Source organism: Zootoca vivipara, chromosome 3, assembly GCF_963506605.1.
Source record: "Zootoca vivipara chromosome 3, rZooViv1.1, whole genome shotgun sequence".
Lineage (NCBI taxonomy): Eukaryota > Metazoa > Chordata > Lepidosauria > Squamata > Lacertidae > Zootoca > Zootoca vivipara.
In genome coordinates, this window is record NC_083278.1 from 81,055,184 (window position 1) to 81,070,953 (window position 15,770).

Below are 15,770 nucleotides of genomic sequence, written 5' to 3' on the forward strand. Positions count from 1 at the left end.
TTGGTCCCTGCTCCTGCCAACCCATCATTCTGCCCGGACACTGAGGTCCAGCGCCGAGGGCCTTTTGGAAGTCCCCTCATTGCGAGAAGCCAAATTACAGGGAACCAGGCAGAGGGCCTTCTCAGTAGTGGCACCCGCCCTGTGGAATGCCCTCCTACCAGATGTCAAAGAGGAAAACAACTACCAGACTTTTAGAAGACATCTGAAGGCAGCCTTGTTTGGGGAAGCATTTAATGTTTAATAGATTGTTGTATTTTAATATTCTGTTGTAAGCCGCCCAGAGTGGCTGGGGTAACCCAGCCAGATGGGTGGGGTGTACATAATAAATTATTATTATTATTATTATTATTATTATTAACCTAGCAGTTCAAAAACACATCAGAGTGCAAGTAGATAAATAGGTAAACGGTGTTTCCATGTGCTGCTCTGGTTTGCCAGAAGTGGCTTTGTCATGCTGGCTACATGACCTGGAAGTTGTACACCATCTCCCTTGGCCAATAACGCGAGATAAGCACCGCAATCCCAGAGTCGGTCACGACTGGACCTAATGGTCAGGGGTCCCTTTACCTTTACCTTTAAAAGACTAACAGATTTATTGCAGCACAGCCTTTTGGAAACTAGAGCCATCAGTGAAGCGGATTAGTCTCAGAAAGGGGAATAAGTACCATTGTACTCAGCAATGTGTACACTGTACACATGCAGGATTGTGCTGTACATCCTACTCGGTTCACCAAGACATGCTGTACATCCTATTTATGTTTACTCAGGAATGAATCCAACCCCTGGTGTTGTGATACATTTCAGCATGGTCTGCCTTGGTGTTTCGGCATTGTATACGCTTTCCACCATTATATTCTGGGTGAAGAAGATCACTCTTTTAACTTTCAGCTGCCCCCCCACTTACAAAATGCAAAGAACGAAACGATTCCTCAATAGCACATCACTGAGCTTTTGTCTGAGGTCGCAGATCCAGGAGCTTTCTCAGGTCTACAGCAACTCTGTTTTTGAAACTGGATCGTGCCTGTGAGCTCCCAGCCCCATTTTATAGTTTTCCCAATTAGGACCGGCTGCCTGACGTCATGCCTGCCTGAGATTGGCTGCGCAGATCTGACACTCAAGGGGAGCCGCACACCCCGTAGAAACTTTTTTAAAAGTCTCTCCCCCCCCCCTCAGCCTGAACTGCTTTAAAGCTTATTTCTTAGCCATGCGTTTAGACCACTAGCAAACTCCGGCAACCGAAATAGCTTTTTTTCCTTGGAGAGGAGAGGGGGAAAGAGAGAGAGAGAACCCCACCAGAAAACACCCTTCTGCCGCTCCTCCTCCTGCCTGGAGCCGAGGTCTCCCCACACCCCACCGAGCTTCCTCTCCCTTAACAATGTTTTCTTACTCCGTGCAACAACTTTTCCCCCTGGAGTTGCTCACATGGTGAAAGAGAGCCTTGGAAGGCGGCTGATGCGAGAGAGGAGCTAAAGCTCTTTCCGCCCCCCTTTTTTGTTTTCTTTTCAGGATAAAAGGGAAGAAGGAGCCACACTCCAGGAGCGGCGGAATTGCAGACAATCTTTTTTTTTCCCACCTCCTTTGCAAAACTTTGTGCGTTTCTTTTGTCTGCAACGAGGGTCTGCGGAGTTCGCGTGGCTGCAGGGAGTTTCTTGGAAATGGCTTGGATCAGGTGGGGTTTTCTGCTGTCCGCCTGTGTCTTTTTGTCCCCGGCCCTCGACGCTTCCGAGAAGGCGAATCGGAGGACGATCACCTATGTGCTGCCGGGCACGTCGGGCAGCCGCCAGCAGAGCGGCGGGCAGCAGCACCAGCACCAGCGCGCGTTCAGTGTGGAGGTGCTGAACACGCGTTACAGCAGCACGCGGCGGAGCAGCAGCAGCAGCAGCAGCACCTTGGAGCGGACTCGCCGGATGAGCAAAGCGAGCGGCCCCAGCGTGCAGCTCCGCTTGGGCCCCACCGTGCAACTCCAGCACAAGCCTGGCAGCAGCAGCAACAGCGTCCCGGCGGCAGCCGCCGCTTCTTCCACTTTCAGCAAAGCGGGCAAGCTCGTCGCGCGCTCCAAGCTGCAGCAGCGCCAGAGCAACAGCACCTCCAGCGTGCAGGTTCACTCCAAGCCCCATCTGCAGCAGCTGCAGGGGTAAGGGGACGCTGCCCCTTTCCCGTGGGGCCGCATCGCTTCCTCCGCGCGAGAGATCCCCCCCCCGCCGTGTGGGGTGGGCTTTGATCGCGCGCGCCTGCCGAAGCGGGAACGCTTGTTTAATGAAATGTATGCTCGGTGTTTCCCACAATGCCTCTCTTCTCTCTCTCTCTTCCCCTCCCCAAACCTTCTCACTGTCCTCTCCTGAATGAAGGAGGGCCACTACGGTATCTTTTGGCCTTTGCCCGCCCCCCCATTTTTCTATCAGTTAAGGGGGCTGGATTAGCCCAAGATTTATTTACTATGGCTGGAGCCTCTACCACAGGGTGGAGAAAAAATGGGCCGATCTGTGGGGGGAGGAATCCATCTGATGGGCTTTGCTGTATTGCTTCACACCTGGCTGAGTATGGGTTGGGAAGTGAAGACAATGGAGAGCATTACACGAGGTGCTTGCTTGGCTTGGTGGTGATTTTTTAATTTTTTGGAAGGGAGAGGCATTCCTGTCTACTGCTGCAAGGTTGCCATTCTTGGGCAGCTGCTAGGGTTCAAATACAGTATGGCCCACCATGGACTGCCTTGACCATTAAAAAATAATATTTTCTGGCCTAGCATTCCATGTAGCAGCAGGTCTAGCTGCCATTTTAGTTTCTCACGGTGCCCCTGCTGTAGTGTTGCAGTGTGGCATTGTGGGAAAGAAAAGTGGTGGCTGGTGGGAAATTTCTGCTACCCATCACTGGTGGCAGGGTAGACCTCCAGGGCCCGGATTTGGAGCTGGTTCTGCCCTCTACTGTCAGGCTTGAGGTGAGGTTTGAGACTTTGAAATGGTGGTGGCGGCGGCCTTTTTAAGTGAAGGGTTTTCCACAATGTGAGGGAGTTTTGAGTTACCTATAATTCCAATGACCTATTCAAGAGCCTTTGAGAAGTTTGGGACAGAATGTTCATTTGAGCCCCCTTTTCCTTCTCTGTTATAACAGAGTCCGTTAATTGTGAATATTGTCTAAGGCTTGGCACAGGTGGCAACCATTTTGCATGTGTCTGATTGACGCATGACCACCAACGCGTGTGTTGTTTTTGGCCCCGGAAGGGGGCAGTGGCAGAACGGGCTTATGGGTGACTACTGACATGTGCAATGACCTGGAACACAACCCCTGCACAAACGGGGAGTTGCTTGTACATTTACCCCTCCCCAAAAAGCTTAGGCACTTTCTGAGGAGGCATCATACAAATCATGAGTCAATGTAGAAAAAAGGCTTTTGCATCTTCTGAAGTTACGTATCATAAAAGAATGATGGAACCCTTGAAATTGCCATTGTAGTATTTGACTGATCATTAGGGAGCAGCTGCCTGCCCAATAGTGCACACACATGGTAAAAGGAGAGGTGCATGGGTTCAAGTTGAGCCGTCATTCAATTAAATAAATCTTAGTTAATTAAATGGGATTTTTGTGTGTGCATGTGAATAAATAGTTCTGGAGCAGCTTCCTTTTTCGTGTTGTTAATGCTTCCATGGATTACATCAGGCCGCATTTAGAAGAGGCATTCTCTTCTGTGTGGGTGAGAAAGGAGAATAACTCTACTAGGATAGCACCTGTCTTGTACACTATTAAAAATAAATTTCTTGTACATTATTAAAAAATATCTGAAGTGTGCATGCACATGAAAGCTCATACCAATGACAAACTTAGTTGGTCTCTAAGGTGCTACTGGAAGGATTTTTTAATTTATTTTTTGTTTCGACTACGTCAGACCAACACGGCTATCTACCTGTAACTATTATTAAAAATAGTAGGCTTTTATTTAAAAAACTTGCTGCTTGATTATTCCTAGATGCTTTTTAGACAGTTTAATTTTTTTTTAAATGATCCATTTAGCTGATTAAATGGCTCTAGACTAGACCCAAACATTTGTGGAACTTTTAATGTCTGCCCTGCAATTTCTTATCACTGATACCTGATGCGCAAGGGCTTATCGCAGGGATGGCAGCAGCTTGTGCTAAAGGCAGCCCTTTTATTACAACTTTACATGTTCCAAAAGGCCTGGTTATTGAAATTGTTTCTGCCATTTCCCATATGCAGTAGCTATTCAGTATTCTACCCTGTTGGCCTTTGTCGTTTAATGGCTTCACTTTGTCACATAGATCATATTCACAGCAATAGATTGTTAAGTATGTCTCACCTTTTTTATGTGTTCACAAGAGAGAGATCCTAGAAAATGGACAAGGTTGCAGAAAAGGTATCGGGGTAAGACCTCAGGCAAAAACTCCACAAGGGAGATTGTTAGGTAGCAAGGTTTGACAGCCACTGAGCAAGATGGCTTGTGTGGATGGCACCCTTCACAGAAATAGCCCAATGAATTTTGTCAACTCGTGCAGAAAATCCAAATGGGTGCCCGTTGCATGTTGACAACTGGCTACTCTTTTATGGTACCTCAAAACCTGTCTCCTAATATGGTCTGTCTCAGCCTGGACAGGGCTGAATCTGACCTTGATCTTTTCAGCTGTCTTGGTGCTAAGTCTTTAGGGCTTTCATTCCCTTTCTCCTTGGATATCCTGCTGTGGCTCTTCTCTGATTATGGCTTGCTTCAGGGCCTAATCTTTGGGAAGGTGATGAGAATGTAAACAACAGAGACATTTGGATGTCTGCACTCTTTCTCATGCTTATGCAGCCAAGAGGGATGTGCCTTTAGGTCACATGTAATGAAAGTGAGGTAACTACAGATAAAGAAAGCTCTCCACTCCCTGTTAGGAAGCACAACAAGCCAGGGGAGGCCTATTTTCATCTGTTAGGAGCTTGAGGCTGGAGTGCTAAAGAACAATGAGTGTCTTATTCTTATTTAGAACATTTATAATTGCCCTCCCTCAGGCTTTAAACTTTACTGTTCCTTGCCAACTCCTAGCATTCATTACAGTGAGCTGGTGTCTGCTGAGTCTTTCCTCCTTTAGCATGTTAGTTCTCCTTTTCAGCTCTTTCCCATCTCACCCCTGCACTGAGGTGAGGAGCAATTCTTCTGCAAGGGCCTCATTCCCCAATTGTGGGCGGGGTGGGGGAAGGGGAGAAGTGTGCAATTGATTTGTAGCTGGATTTAGAGAGTGCTGCACCTGGCCGTTGATGAGGTTATAAGAGGGGCTGTGGTGAATTGTTTCCTTTCTTTCCTTTTGCTGCAGGGTGAATGTCTGTGGAGGGCAGTGCTGTCACGGCTGGAGCAAAGCTCCTGGCTCTCAGAGGTGCACCAAACGTAAGTAACCATGTGTGCAGTGTAATCTCTTTCCTTAAGCAGTGGCTTCCATCATGGCAAAAAATATCACGGCAAGAAGGAGGCCACCCCATCTATCCCCAACTATTGTCCAGGGAAGGAGCAAAGGCAAGGAGCTTGCTTCCCCCTTCTGATTTAACTGCCAGTTTGCCCTATGACTACAAAACTGAAGGGAAACATCACCTGTGGGATTGTGAAAGCTTGTGTGTGTGTTATCGATCCATTGTAAACCCCTTTGAGGATAATTTGATTGAAAGGCTGGATACAACTCTATAAATAAATAAAGCCATCATGGACCTTGCAAGGTCTAGCATTGTGTGGCCAGCTAATGGCTTGAGGCACAGCCCCATATATGTATTTGCTGTCAGGAAATCCCCTATGTCCATTGCAAAACATACCTTCATGGTAAGGGAACATATTCTGATTTCATTATATGAAGTAAATATATGCATAAAATAAGGGGAAGTAATTGACAGAGCAAATAAAACTAAAATAGCTTATATTCTCCACCAGGCTCTATCGTTTGTTTACACAGTGCAGTGTATTTCTCCCCTGCAGGGCTTAGTAGTTTTATTATGTTAAGATTAAGGTTCCTTATTAATATCAATTAATTTTAGCCTGCAATCATTTCATATAAGCGTGAGAATTCAGGGTAGAACAGCTTTGTGTATGATCCTCTGTTGTCAGTTAAGATCTGCAAGTGGCAACTTGCTCTGAATGCCTTCTTGCATGTTTGCCAGATCAGCCTCTGCAAGAAGCGGGACCATTTCTGTGGTGGCCTCAGTGCTGCCACCTGAGTTTGTTTGTGTGGTGGTTTGTTGTTGTTTTTTTGCATGCAGCTCTTGATTTTAGAAATTTTAGCCTACCCACTTTAAATTAATTAAGGCAGCCGTATAAATTAGCACTCTAAAATTACCTGCCTGCTTTTTACTCATAAGAGTTGCTGTTGAAGTATGGATAGAGCATCCTCTCCTTTCTTTCCCAGCTTCTCTTATGAGTAGATTGCAGACACAGAAAACATTTTGTGGGCCAGGAATGGTCACTGCCTGCCTCTTTTTCCAGCCTGCTCCATTTCTATGCTGAGCATGTAGGAAGAGCCTCCTGTGCATCTCACACAGAAGTGCAGTGAACTGGCAGCAGAGGGATGAAGTGGTCTGTGTCTCTCTTGCCAGCCTGATAGATTTCTACGCTAGACATCCAGTAGGTGAAGCCCTGGCCTATGTTTCCAGCATAGAAACCAGCCTGTATGTCTGTCATGTTCTGGTCTGATACCAGATCCCTTGGGGCAAGGCAGGTCAGGACCACGGATAGCTCTGAGTGAGCAACTTGCTCCAACAGAGGTTGAGAGCAGACAGCCTTTTCAAGCTTCAGCTTCTAGAGTACCTTTCCTAGCTCCGCCCTGTTGTAGAGAATTTAAGGACAAACCTCTGACCTGAAGATGGGCACTCCTCAGTTCCATAGCCTGGTGCACTTCCTGCACCACTAAACAGGTGAGGTATTGTGGGAAGTATTGGGTCCTTCGACTCAGGAAAAGATGCTTGTGAGGGTCTTTGCTCTGGCCATATTTGCCCTTGTGGTATGGGAGTTTCTTCTGGTTGCTCCTGTCTGATAGGCTCAGGCAGAATGGTCTCCTAATGCCCGGCAGCTGGCTTAGATCCTTGAACTTTGTCTGGCTTCTTAATCAGGAGACTACAGCCTCTGATTCTGAGTGTTGATCACTGCTGGTTGCAGAAGCATGGGTTGCTGTATCCCTTTGCCACCAGCCTGGTGTGTTTCTGTGCTAGATGTACAGGAAGGAAGTTCACCTCCAGTGCTTCCAGTGTAGAAACAGGGAGATACCAGCCTGCTTGGTTCATACGCTGGAAGTGAAGGATGGGGCTTCATCCCCTGAGCCCCAAGTATGGGCTGCCGGAGAAGGGATGGTGTGCTCTTTGCTTTCACTGGCAGCCAGTTTGGAGGAGAGGTCTTCCCATGCCCAGCATAGAAATACAGTGAGCTGCCAGAGGAAGAGCCGAGTGTTTCATATACCTTGACAGCCCACTTGGCTTCTAAGCTGAACTGGAAGGAGGCAAAGCCCTTCCCTCTTGGGAGTGCAGTGGGCTGCCGAAAGAGCAGTGAAATACTTCAGCAGCCCACTCTGCCCCTCTTCTGCCACTAGTCATAAGTGCTCAAAATACCTTTTCTTTTCAAGATAGGCTTAGATTTTTAGGGTAATTCTACACCCATACTGAATTCGGTATTTGTGGAGAGTTTTCATGGAATTGTAGAGCACATAAAGCCCTATCCAAGGGAAAATCTGTGGCAGGTAGGCAAGAGCTGGTTGGCTGCATCCCACTTGGCTGCTGCAGGGCGTAGTTTTAGTCTGTGCCTGTGCAGCTAAAGCAGCCATTGAGGGTCTGGTCTCCAGATGTCCCACACAGACCTTCAATTTGCATAGACTTAAATAAATGCTTCTGTTTGTTTCAACATTTACATATGGAAACAAATGCAATAAATTCTGGATAGAATGTCTGACTCCTGGTATGCATACGGAAGGAGAAATAGTTTTATTGAGGACAACTGTCATGTAGTGCATTCCATTTTGTCTGAGACAACAAATAATCCATCTTTAATGTGTAACAAACAATGATTTTATTAGTCTGAGCATCTGCCACTGATGCCTATGTTATTACAGCAGTACATTTGCATTTTGATGTACATTCCTGTAAGAGCTAAGCTAGCATTCATGCTGAATGTTTCACCAGTTGGAAGGAGCTAGTGGTTCACAGTTTCCAGCCCTTCTTAAGGAATATGTTTATTGGACCTTGCTTAGGAGTATCCCCTTCTTTTCCACAACCCCAAAATCCTGTAAATGCATTGGATTGGTTTCTCCAAACACAATCTTTTTTTCATCGTTCATTACTGGAGATTTTCTAGTGGAGTCCTGGAGCGAGGAACATTCTCAGGGATGACTCACACCCTGGCCAGCACCTTTTTAATCTCCTGCCCTCAGGCAGGAGATATAGAAGCATGATAAGCCGCACCAACAGGTTAAAGAACAGTTTCTACCCATGGGCCATGAAGCTGCTGAATGGAAGACAGCAACATTGCAGCTGACGTTCGGGGTTGGTCGTATGACAGCACACAGAGTGTAATAAGGACTGAGAGATTGTGGGAGGGATGGGGAGCCCGTTTAATCTCACTGTAAACAAGTGGTACAGTGACAATAAAGTATTACTAGTTCTAGATTAGGCAGCTTGGTGTGTGTAACCCTTATCCCTAAATGTTTCTGAGTATAATATCTAAAAAGGAGCATACAAATTTGCCATTTCCTACAAAGTTGGTTTCCCCCCACACACTGGGAAAACTAGGCAGGCAGATGGAAACAGCTGGAGAGTGAGGAGATAGATTCTGACCTTCAGGGCCAAAGATCATCTAGACAATTTAACCTTCCATGCATTGACTCTGTAGGATATAGTGGGTCTGAATCAGCTGCCTCCACGCCTGAAGCATAATGGGGCAGGTACCAATACATGGAGGGGAGAGTTGAGAGTGTCTGCTGGTTGTGAAAAGGTTAAAGGTTTTTGGGAAATGATTTATAATGAACTGAAAAAGATTTTTAAATATACCTTTCCCAAAAAGCCAGAAGCATTTTTGTTAGGAATGATAGGTCAAGAGATAAACAAGGAGGACAATATTCTATTTCTGTATGCGACAACCGCGGCGAGGACATTATTAGCCCAAAAATGGAAGACCCAGGACTTACCGACAATTGGAGAGTGACAGACAAAGATGATTGAATATGCAGAATTAGCGAGACTGACTAGCAGGATTCGAAACCAGAGGGAGACAAGGTTTCTAAGAGACTGGAGTAAATTTGTGGATTATATGGAAAAGAACTGTAGAAGTTTAAAGACACTTGCAGGCTTGAAATAAATCCTACGAATTGACTTTAAGGACTAGATATAAAGGAACTGCGAGATAAGAATTGATTAGAAAACCTATTGAGGGGAGGGAGGGAAGTCAAACTCGGCGGAGTATTCTTAATAGGAGATTGTGAGAAGTGTAAAAAGAGTGATGTATGTATTGTGTTGTATTGTATGTTTGTTTGTTTTGCTTAATGTTTTTAAATGTGTTTAATTGGAAAAATTTAATAAATTGTTATATATAAAAAAAGAGAGTGTCTGCTGGTTCAGCCTCTTGATGTCCATCTATTCAACAGATTATATGTAGAGGGGAGCTATTGCATATGTACCTGTGTGTGGGGTGGCTCCACTTTACTGAAGTTCCATGGAGTGCATGGATGTCAGGGCTGGGGGGCTAGGAGATGTGATGCTGGAGCTGTCAGGCATAGGCCTATTCTCCTTCCCACACATTGAGTCTACAGCGAAGTAAACAGCGAAGTATGAATGAGGCTTCTGTAGAACAGATTCTGCCATCATTGTTTTACATCGCAACACAAGAGGTAACATTTCCTCACAATTTTCAAACTGTGAGCATTTTCCTTTAATATTCACCATACAGTGGAGGCTCATTGGAAATTTAAGCTTCTGCAGAATGTAATAAATACCTTGTGGCTGTAAATTCTGAAGGAACGTTCGCCACATGAAAATAATGATGACATTTAAAAATTAATGTGTAGAATTAGGCCTTGGGCAGAGAGAGCTGATGAGGAAAAGGAAGTGTGTGTGTGTGTGTGTGTGTGTGTGTGTGTGTGTGTGTGTGTATTCTGTCATAGGTCAACTGAGAAGCCTGTCTATGTGTTATCTTTATAGTGCAGAAGCTGTTAGAAATATCCTGTATATGGTATATTCTCTATGTAGTTGTCATAACATGCAGCTGTTTATAATGTGGGTTCCCCCCCCCCAACCGCCACAAAGATTTCCACACCAGCAGTCTCCGTTCCTTGTGCTGGAATGGAAACTCCCCAGTACAATTTTTAAGATTAATGAGATGACTGCCTTGACACATTATGGCATTGGCATGGAGAAGGCACCGTGCCAAAGTTGTTTCAAGTGGTTACCACATGAAAAAGATAAAACATAGGCCTGCTCTGAATTGGTCATACTGTCATCTTCTGTTGAAGCTGCAGCCTGAATAGGGAATTTGAACCTATATGTAGTGAGTATAAGACAAGGTGTTGGTGCATTGCTTACTTTTTTGAAATATAGCCTGATCAGGTTGACATAGGAGCCACAGCAAAGAGGGAGGAGAGTTTGTGTTGGATTAATTGCCTTTTATTTAAGGATTGAGTGCAGGCTCATGCAACTTGTGGTCCATTCAGCATTGTCAAGCCCACCAACTATATACAGTATGGTGGTGACCCATATATTGCAAAAGCAGGGAGGCTGTTAAGCACTTGCAAGGTTTGGTTTGTTGGGTCACAAGTCATGCAATGTTTATTTTTATTTATTAATTAAAGTACCACCTTTCATCCCATGATCACAGGGTGGTTTACAATATAAAAACCAGGGTGGATAAAAATCAATGATTTTTTTAAAAAAATCAAAAAAATCGGATTTTTTTGATTTAAATCGGATTTTTTTGATTTAAATCGATTTTTTTGATTTAAATTGATTTTTTAAAAATAAAATGCTTTTTGAGGAAAATATATTACCATCCAAAGGTTATTCCATCATGAAATAAAGATTAGTTTTTTAATTATGTAGAATAAGGTTGTATATGTTTAATTTTTGGGGTAAATAAATTCCATTAATCCATTCACAATGTCATGCTCTTCCAGAGGTTTCTGTAAGATTATTGGGCAGTTTCTCTGCCTACAAGATGATATCACAGATGCTTGGTTTACTTTAGCAGTTCTCAAAACTGAATTTGACTCAACAGAGATCACATGCCTCTTCTTCACAGCAAAAATGTTATAACATGAACAGAGTTGAGAGAAAAGACCTTAATCCTATTGTTCTACAAACCTATGAATACAGAAACAACCCCTTCAGTGCTAAGTTTCAAGAAGTTCAGTGAATAGAACAGAAACAATATTTTTCGGATTGTTTGGAGTGGACAGTATTTAAGTTTTTCATGTGTAGGCTGGGCTGACAGTCTAAATTTCTTAAAATATATATATTTTGTTTTTGTTTAGCCAAATTAGTTAACAAGCATGGATGTTTGTTTAAGCAAATAACATATGCTGTAATGTTATTGTTTCAGTTGAATAAATCTATTTAAATTGTTATTATTAAGGTAATGATTATTTTTCTCCTTCCTAAGTACAACAGTAAAGTTGTCCAAATATGAATGATTAACCTATTAAACTGGGGATAAAAAACTAATATGAAAAGTTGTTATTCTAAAAATCTTCATCTACTTGCATATTAAAGTTATACCAGCAAGAATTGGTGGAGTCTCCTTCTTTGGAGGTCTTTAAGCAGAGGCTTGACAGGCATATGTCAAGAATGCTTTGATGGTGTTTCCTGCTTGGCAGGGGGTTGGACTGGATGGCCCTTGTGGTCTCTTCCAACTCTATGATTCTATGATTCTATGAATTAGTCTTTATGTAGAAAACTATGATTTAAATCAAGCCTTACTGACTAGTGATTTAAATCGTGATTTAAATCGTGATTTAAATCAGTTTGATTTAAATCAAATCCACCCTGATAAAAACACAAAAATACATAACATAGTAAGAAACGCAAATACCACCCCCCCACCGCACTATAAAAATCCATAGATTGTTTAATTAGCCAAAGACTTGCCTTTGTGTAACACACTGCAAAGTACTATGAGTGTATGCAGAGATTGGAGAACAATTGCATCAGGATAATGAAATCATTTTTAGGATCTAGCATAGCAATTCTGGTGTTTCTAGGCACCTGAAATGTTACAGTAGCAGTTTGGATATGATTTGTGCACTTTGCCGTTTTATTTATAACTTCAGAGAGCCGAAGATTCTTATTGTGCTGTGTTGTTCAAATCTGAAAACTTACTGTTTTGTTAGGGCACAAGATTAAGTACGGCAAAGAGAAGACGTTGCTTTTGCTTCATTCCTAGAGGTCATGTTTACACAACCATAGATGTCACTACAGGAATGCATCAGATGTTTTCAAATGAGGCAACTAAGAATTCCAGTGATGACTCACACTTTCATTAGATGTGTTTTCAGTACAAGAATTCCCTTTGCCCTCACAGTTATGGTAAGGACAATGTCTGTATATAGAAGAAGATCAAGATAGTTGCAATATCAAAGCCTCTGATAATGCAAGAATTGTAAAAGAGTTTTACCCCCTCTAAAGTAAAGTGTTGAAATAAAGGATATGGTATTAGTCCACCAGTGAGATAGTACCCCAAAACTGTAAGAATTACAGAACTATAAAATTTTTTTAATTCTTGCAGAATACGTTCATTTATCTTTATGAGTTGGAAATTATGGAGTGGTATTGACCAAAGAGGGAAGCTAAAAAACTGTAAAGCTGAGCTGGAAGACAGAGTTACAGTAACTGAGGAGGGTGAGACACTGAGGAGTTATCTATAATAGTGATGGGTGGAGGACAAGAGTGAACAATTTTTTTTAGTAAAGGCCAAGATAAAAGAGGGGAGGGGAGATCGTCTAGGATTTGAGGTAGGAATTGCTGCGTGCTGTTGGAGTGGTGAGGCAGCTTTGGCAGCAGGGATGCCAAGATCCAGCGAGGTAGAGGATGTGACTGACAGGTAGAGGATGAATTCACATTAATTTGAATTTATCAGGCAAATAAATTTATTGTGCTTCTCTTTCTTTTCTTTGTTTCAGTAGTGAGATTTCAGTACTGCAGAAATCATTTGTCCCTGACTTATACTGCTGTACTAACAATAACTGAGAGAGAGATTGATCCGGTGATTGCACAGGGGGCTAGGTTATTCAAATAAACTTAACACAGTAACTTGAAGTTAAGGATTAATTGCACATGGTGGAATTATTTCATATCCTTGCAGCCGGTATATGCAGGGATATAGTTCCACTTGATCTCTCAAAATAAATTTGGCTATTTTATTGCGTTCCACACAGAATGAATTTTTATCCACAGAGGTAAAAGGAATTATCACTGCAGCTGGAACAATTATGTATTGCATGCTACACATTATAGTCTGACCCAAACATAATGCCAAACTATGATGCGACCTTATGTGAATGAACCTGGCAAAACCATTGTTCTCATGCATTGTATGTATTCCTTCCAATTTTGCACTGTGATTCCCTTCTTTGTTTGATGAAAGCCATGCTTTGCTCTTTTATCCAAACTGGCAAACTATGGTTTTTGCTTGCCTGCAAACCAGGACTGAAAACTGATAACTTCTAATCCTGGTTTGCAAAGTATGGTTTGCATCAAACCTGCGAAGGACATGCCTGCTTTTTGCTTTGTGTCCCTGATTATTCCCTGCCTGGGAATAGTAGGCCTGGGCGATGTATCAATACATTGTCTAGGAGTGGTTCGAGGGCCAGAGCGTGATGGCACCTTCACCCAGTGGTATATCGTGGGTGAGACTTTCCTTACCTTCTTTCTTTGGCAGTTTCACCCTGGCGCCTCACGGGGCTGGGGTGTTGCTTGTTGTTCCCCCCACTGGCGGTAGAAAGAGCTGTGACAATTTCATCCCAGCACCTTGTGGGGCCGGGGTAATGCTCTTTCCTTTTCAACATCGCTATGCATCACTATATTTTGGACAGTTCAAGAAAATGAATGCTAAGGCTATCAATGGTTGCTACCTGGATAGATATGTTCTTTGTCCACTGTTGAAGGCCGTTTGCTTCTGAATATCTGCTGCTGAAAACTGCAGTAGTGGAAGAGTGCTGTTGCATTCACATCCTGCTTGTAGACTTTCCATTGTGAGAACAGGATACTGGACTAGATGGGGCACTGGCCTGATCCAGCAGGGCTCTGTTTTTGCATTCTTAAAATGAGGTTTTATTGCCATTTTGTATAGGCAATAGCAACTCAGACATTTCAAAGTAAATATGCTGAAAGTTATGTGCCCCTGTTATTCCTATTTATTAGCATTCTGATAACTCTAATTCTCCTTTTGCCCTTTAAAAAACAATGCTAGCTTTATTTGGCTTGTGGGATGGAATACATGGTTAGACTCTGTGGTGTGAATTCTGTGCTATATCTTCCTGTATGTCTCTACTCTTCAAATGAATGGATTCCTATTTCATGCTGAGACTTGGAAGGCTGCTGCTTATTTTGTAACTGAGAACCCTCATGACCTCTGAGTGGTATCAGAGTTCATCTGATATAGATGCTTATGTTAACCATATAGTAATGTATGTAGCAGGGCAGGTTCATTGAGGCTTTTAAGCTTTAAGTCACCCTTATACCATCCAGGTTGCAGCACACGCAATTTCAGGGATAACAGAGAGCAACAGCTGCAGTTTACAAGTCTTCAGGCAGCCGTTTACAACCCACTCCATGACCCATAATGGCTTTCATCTTTGAGAACATGTTGCGCAGTTCCTAGGCAACCACAAAGTGCTTCGTTCCTAGAAGTAGTAAGAACTAGTGGGCCACGTAAAGAAAATGGGAGTGTGGGAGAAGAGGCATACGCAAATTCACTTCACAAGTTCCCTAGAGGTGAGATAGGACCCTTCTGCTGCCCATTTTGCTTCCTCTCCCTCTTGTGATGTGCCTAAATACTGTACTATTATGATGGTACAAGCAGAATTAATCTCTGTTGATTTCATTAAGGCTTACGTACTTCCTTGTAAGTGAGTATAGGATCACAGCCAGACTTGAGGGTGTTGTTTTGTTTGAGCACTTGCTTGTGATTTACTCGGTAGACCTTGCCATGTTGTTGGCAAATGGAAACCATTATACTAACCATGGAATAATGCAAGACTAATTTTCAACAGTCTCTGAAGTAGAGAAGCTGATTTTTTTAAAAAAATCCAACTTTCTAAAAACATATTTATAATGTTTTCCCACTGAGGAAAATAAGGAGCATAAATTGTACTTGTTTTTGTTTTCAAAGCTGCTCAGAAACCCAGGCATCCTGACCCTAGTGAAGACTTAGTAAACTGGCATACTCCTTCATTTATTTATTTTAGCTCGTTTTGATCCAGTTGTGCATATTATGCACCCTTATTCTAGTTTTTTTTTTTGTGACACACATTTCTGGCACAACTTGTGAATGGGCATAATAGGAAAAAAAGGTTATCATAATTTGGTGTACAATGCAAGTATTGTCACTTCAGACAGACAGCATCTTAATGATAAAAGATGCAATCATGTCCTCGTTATGAACAAATATGCCCTATTGATTGACTCTGCCACAGTACCTGCACCGCACCAACCTCCCTCCCAGCTCAAGTTACCAACAGCGACTTCCATGTTGGGAAATCAAGTGAGCAGCATGGCCTTGCCAACCACCATTGCTTACTTGTAGGGGCCTTTGTCAACAGAGAGCTTAGCTTTATATGGAGG

At 43.2% G+C, this 15,770-nt stretch overlaps 1 protein-coding gene across 7 annotated transcripts in view; it reads left to right on the forward strand.

Moving 5' to 3' along the window:
• The first annotated feature begins 1,159 nt into the window (after positions 1-1,159).
• Positions 1,160-15,770, forward strand: part of LTBP1 (latent transforming growth factor beta binding protein 1) — a 199,293-nt gene continuing 184,682 nt past the window's right edge. For 6 of the 7 annotated variants that reach the window (XM_035108252.2, XM_035108243.2, XM_035108244.2 and 3 more), the window contains exons 1-2: positions 1,160-2,134; positions 5,297-5,367. In XM_035108252.2, coding sequence (XP_034964143.2) covers positions 1,656-2,134; positions 5,297-5,367 — 550 coding nt within the window. In that variant the 5' untranslated portion in view covers positions 1,160-1,655. Of the gene's footprint in view, positions 2,135-4,941; positions 5,124-5,296; positions 5,368-15,770 lie in introns of those variants that run through there. The other variant, XM_035108249.2, reaches the window with a different exon arrangement.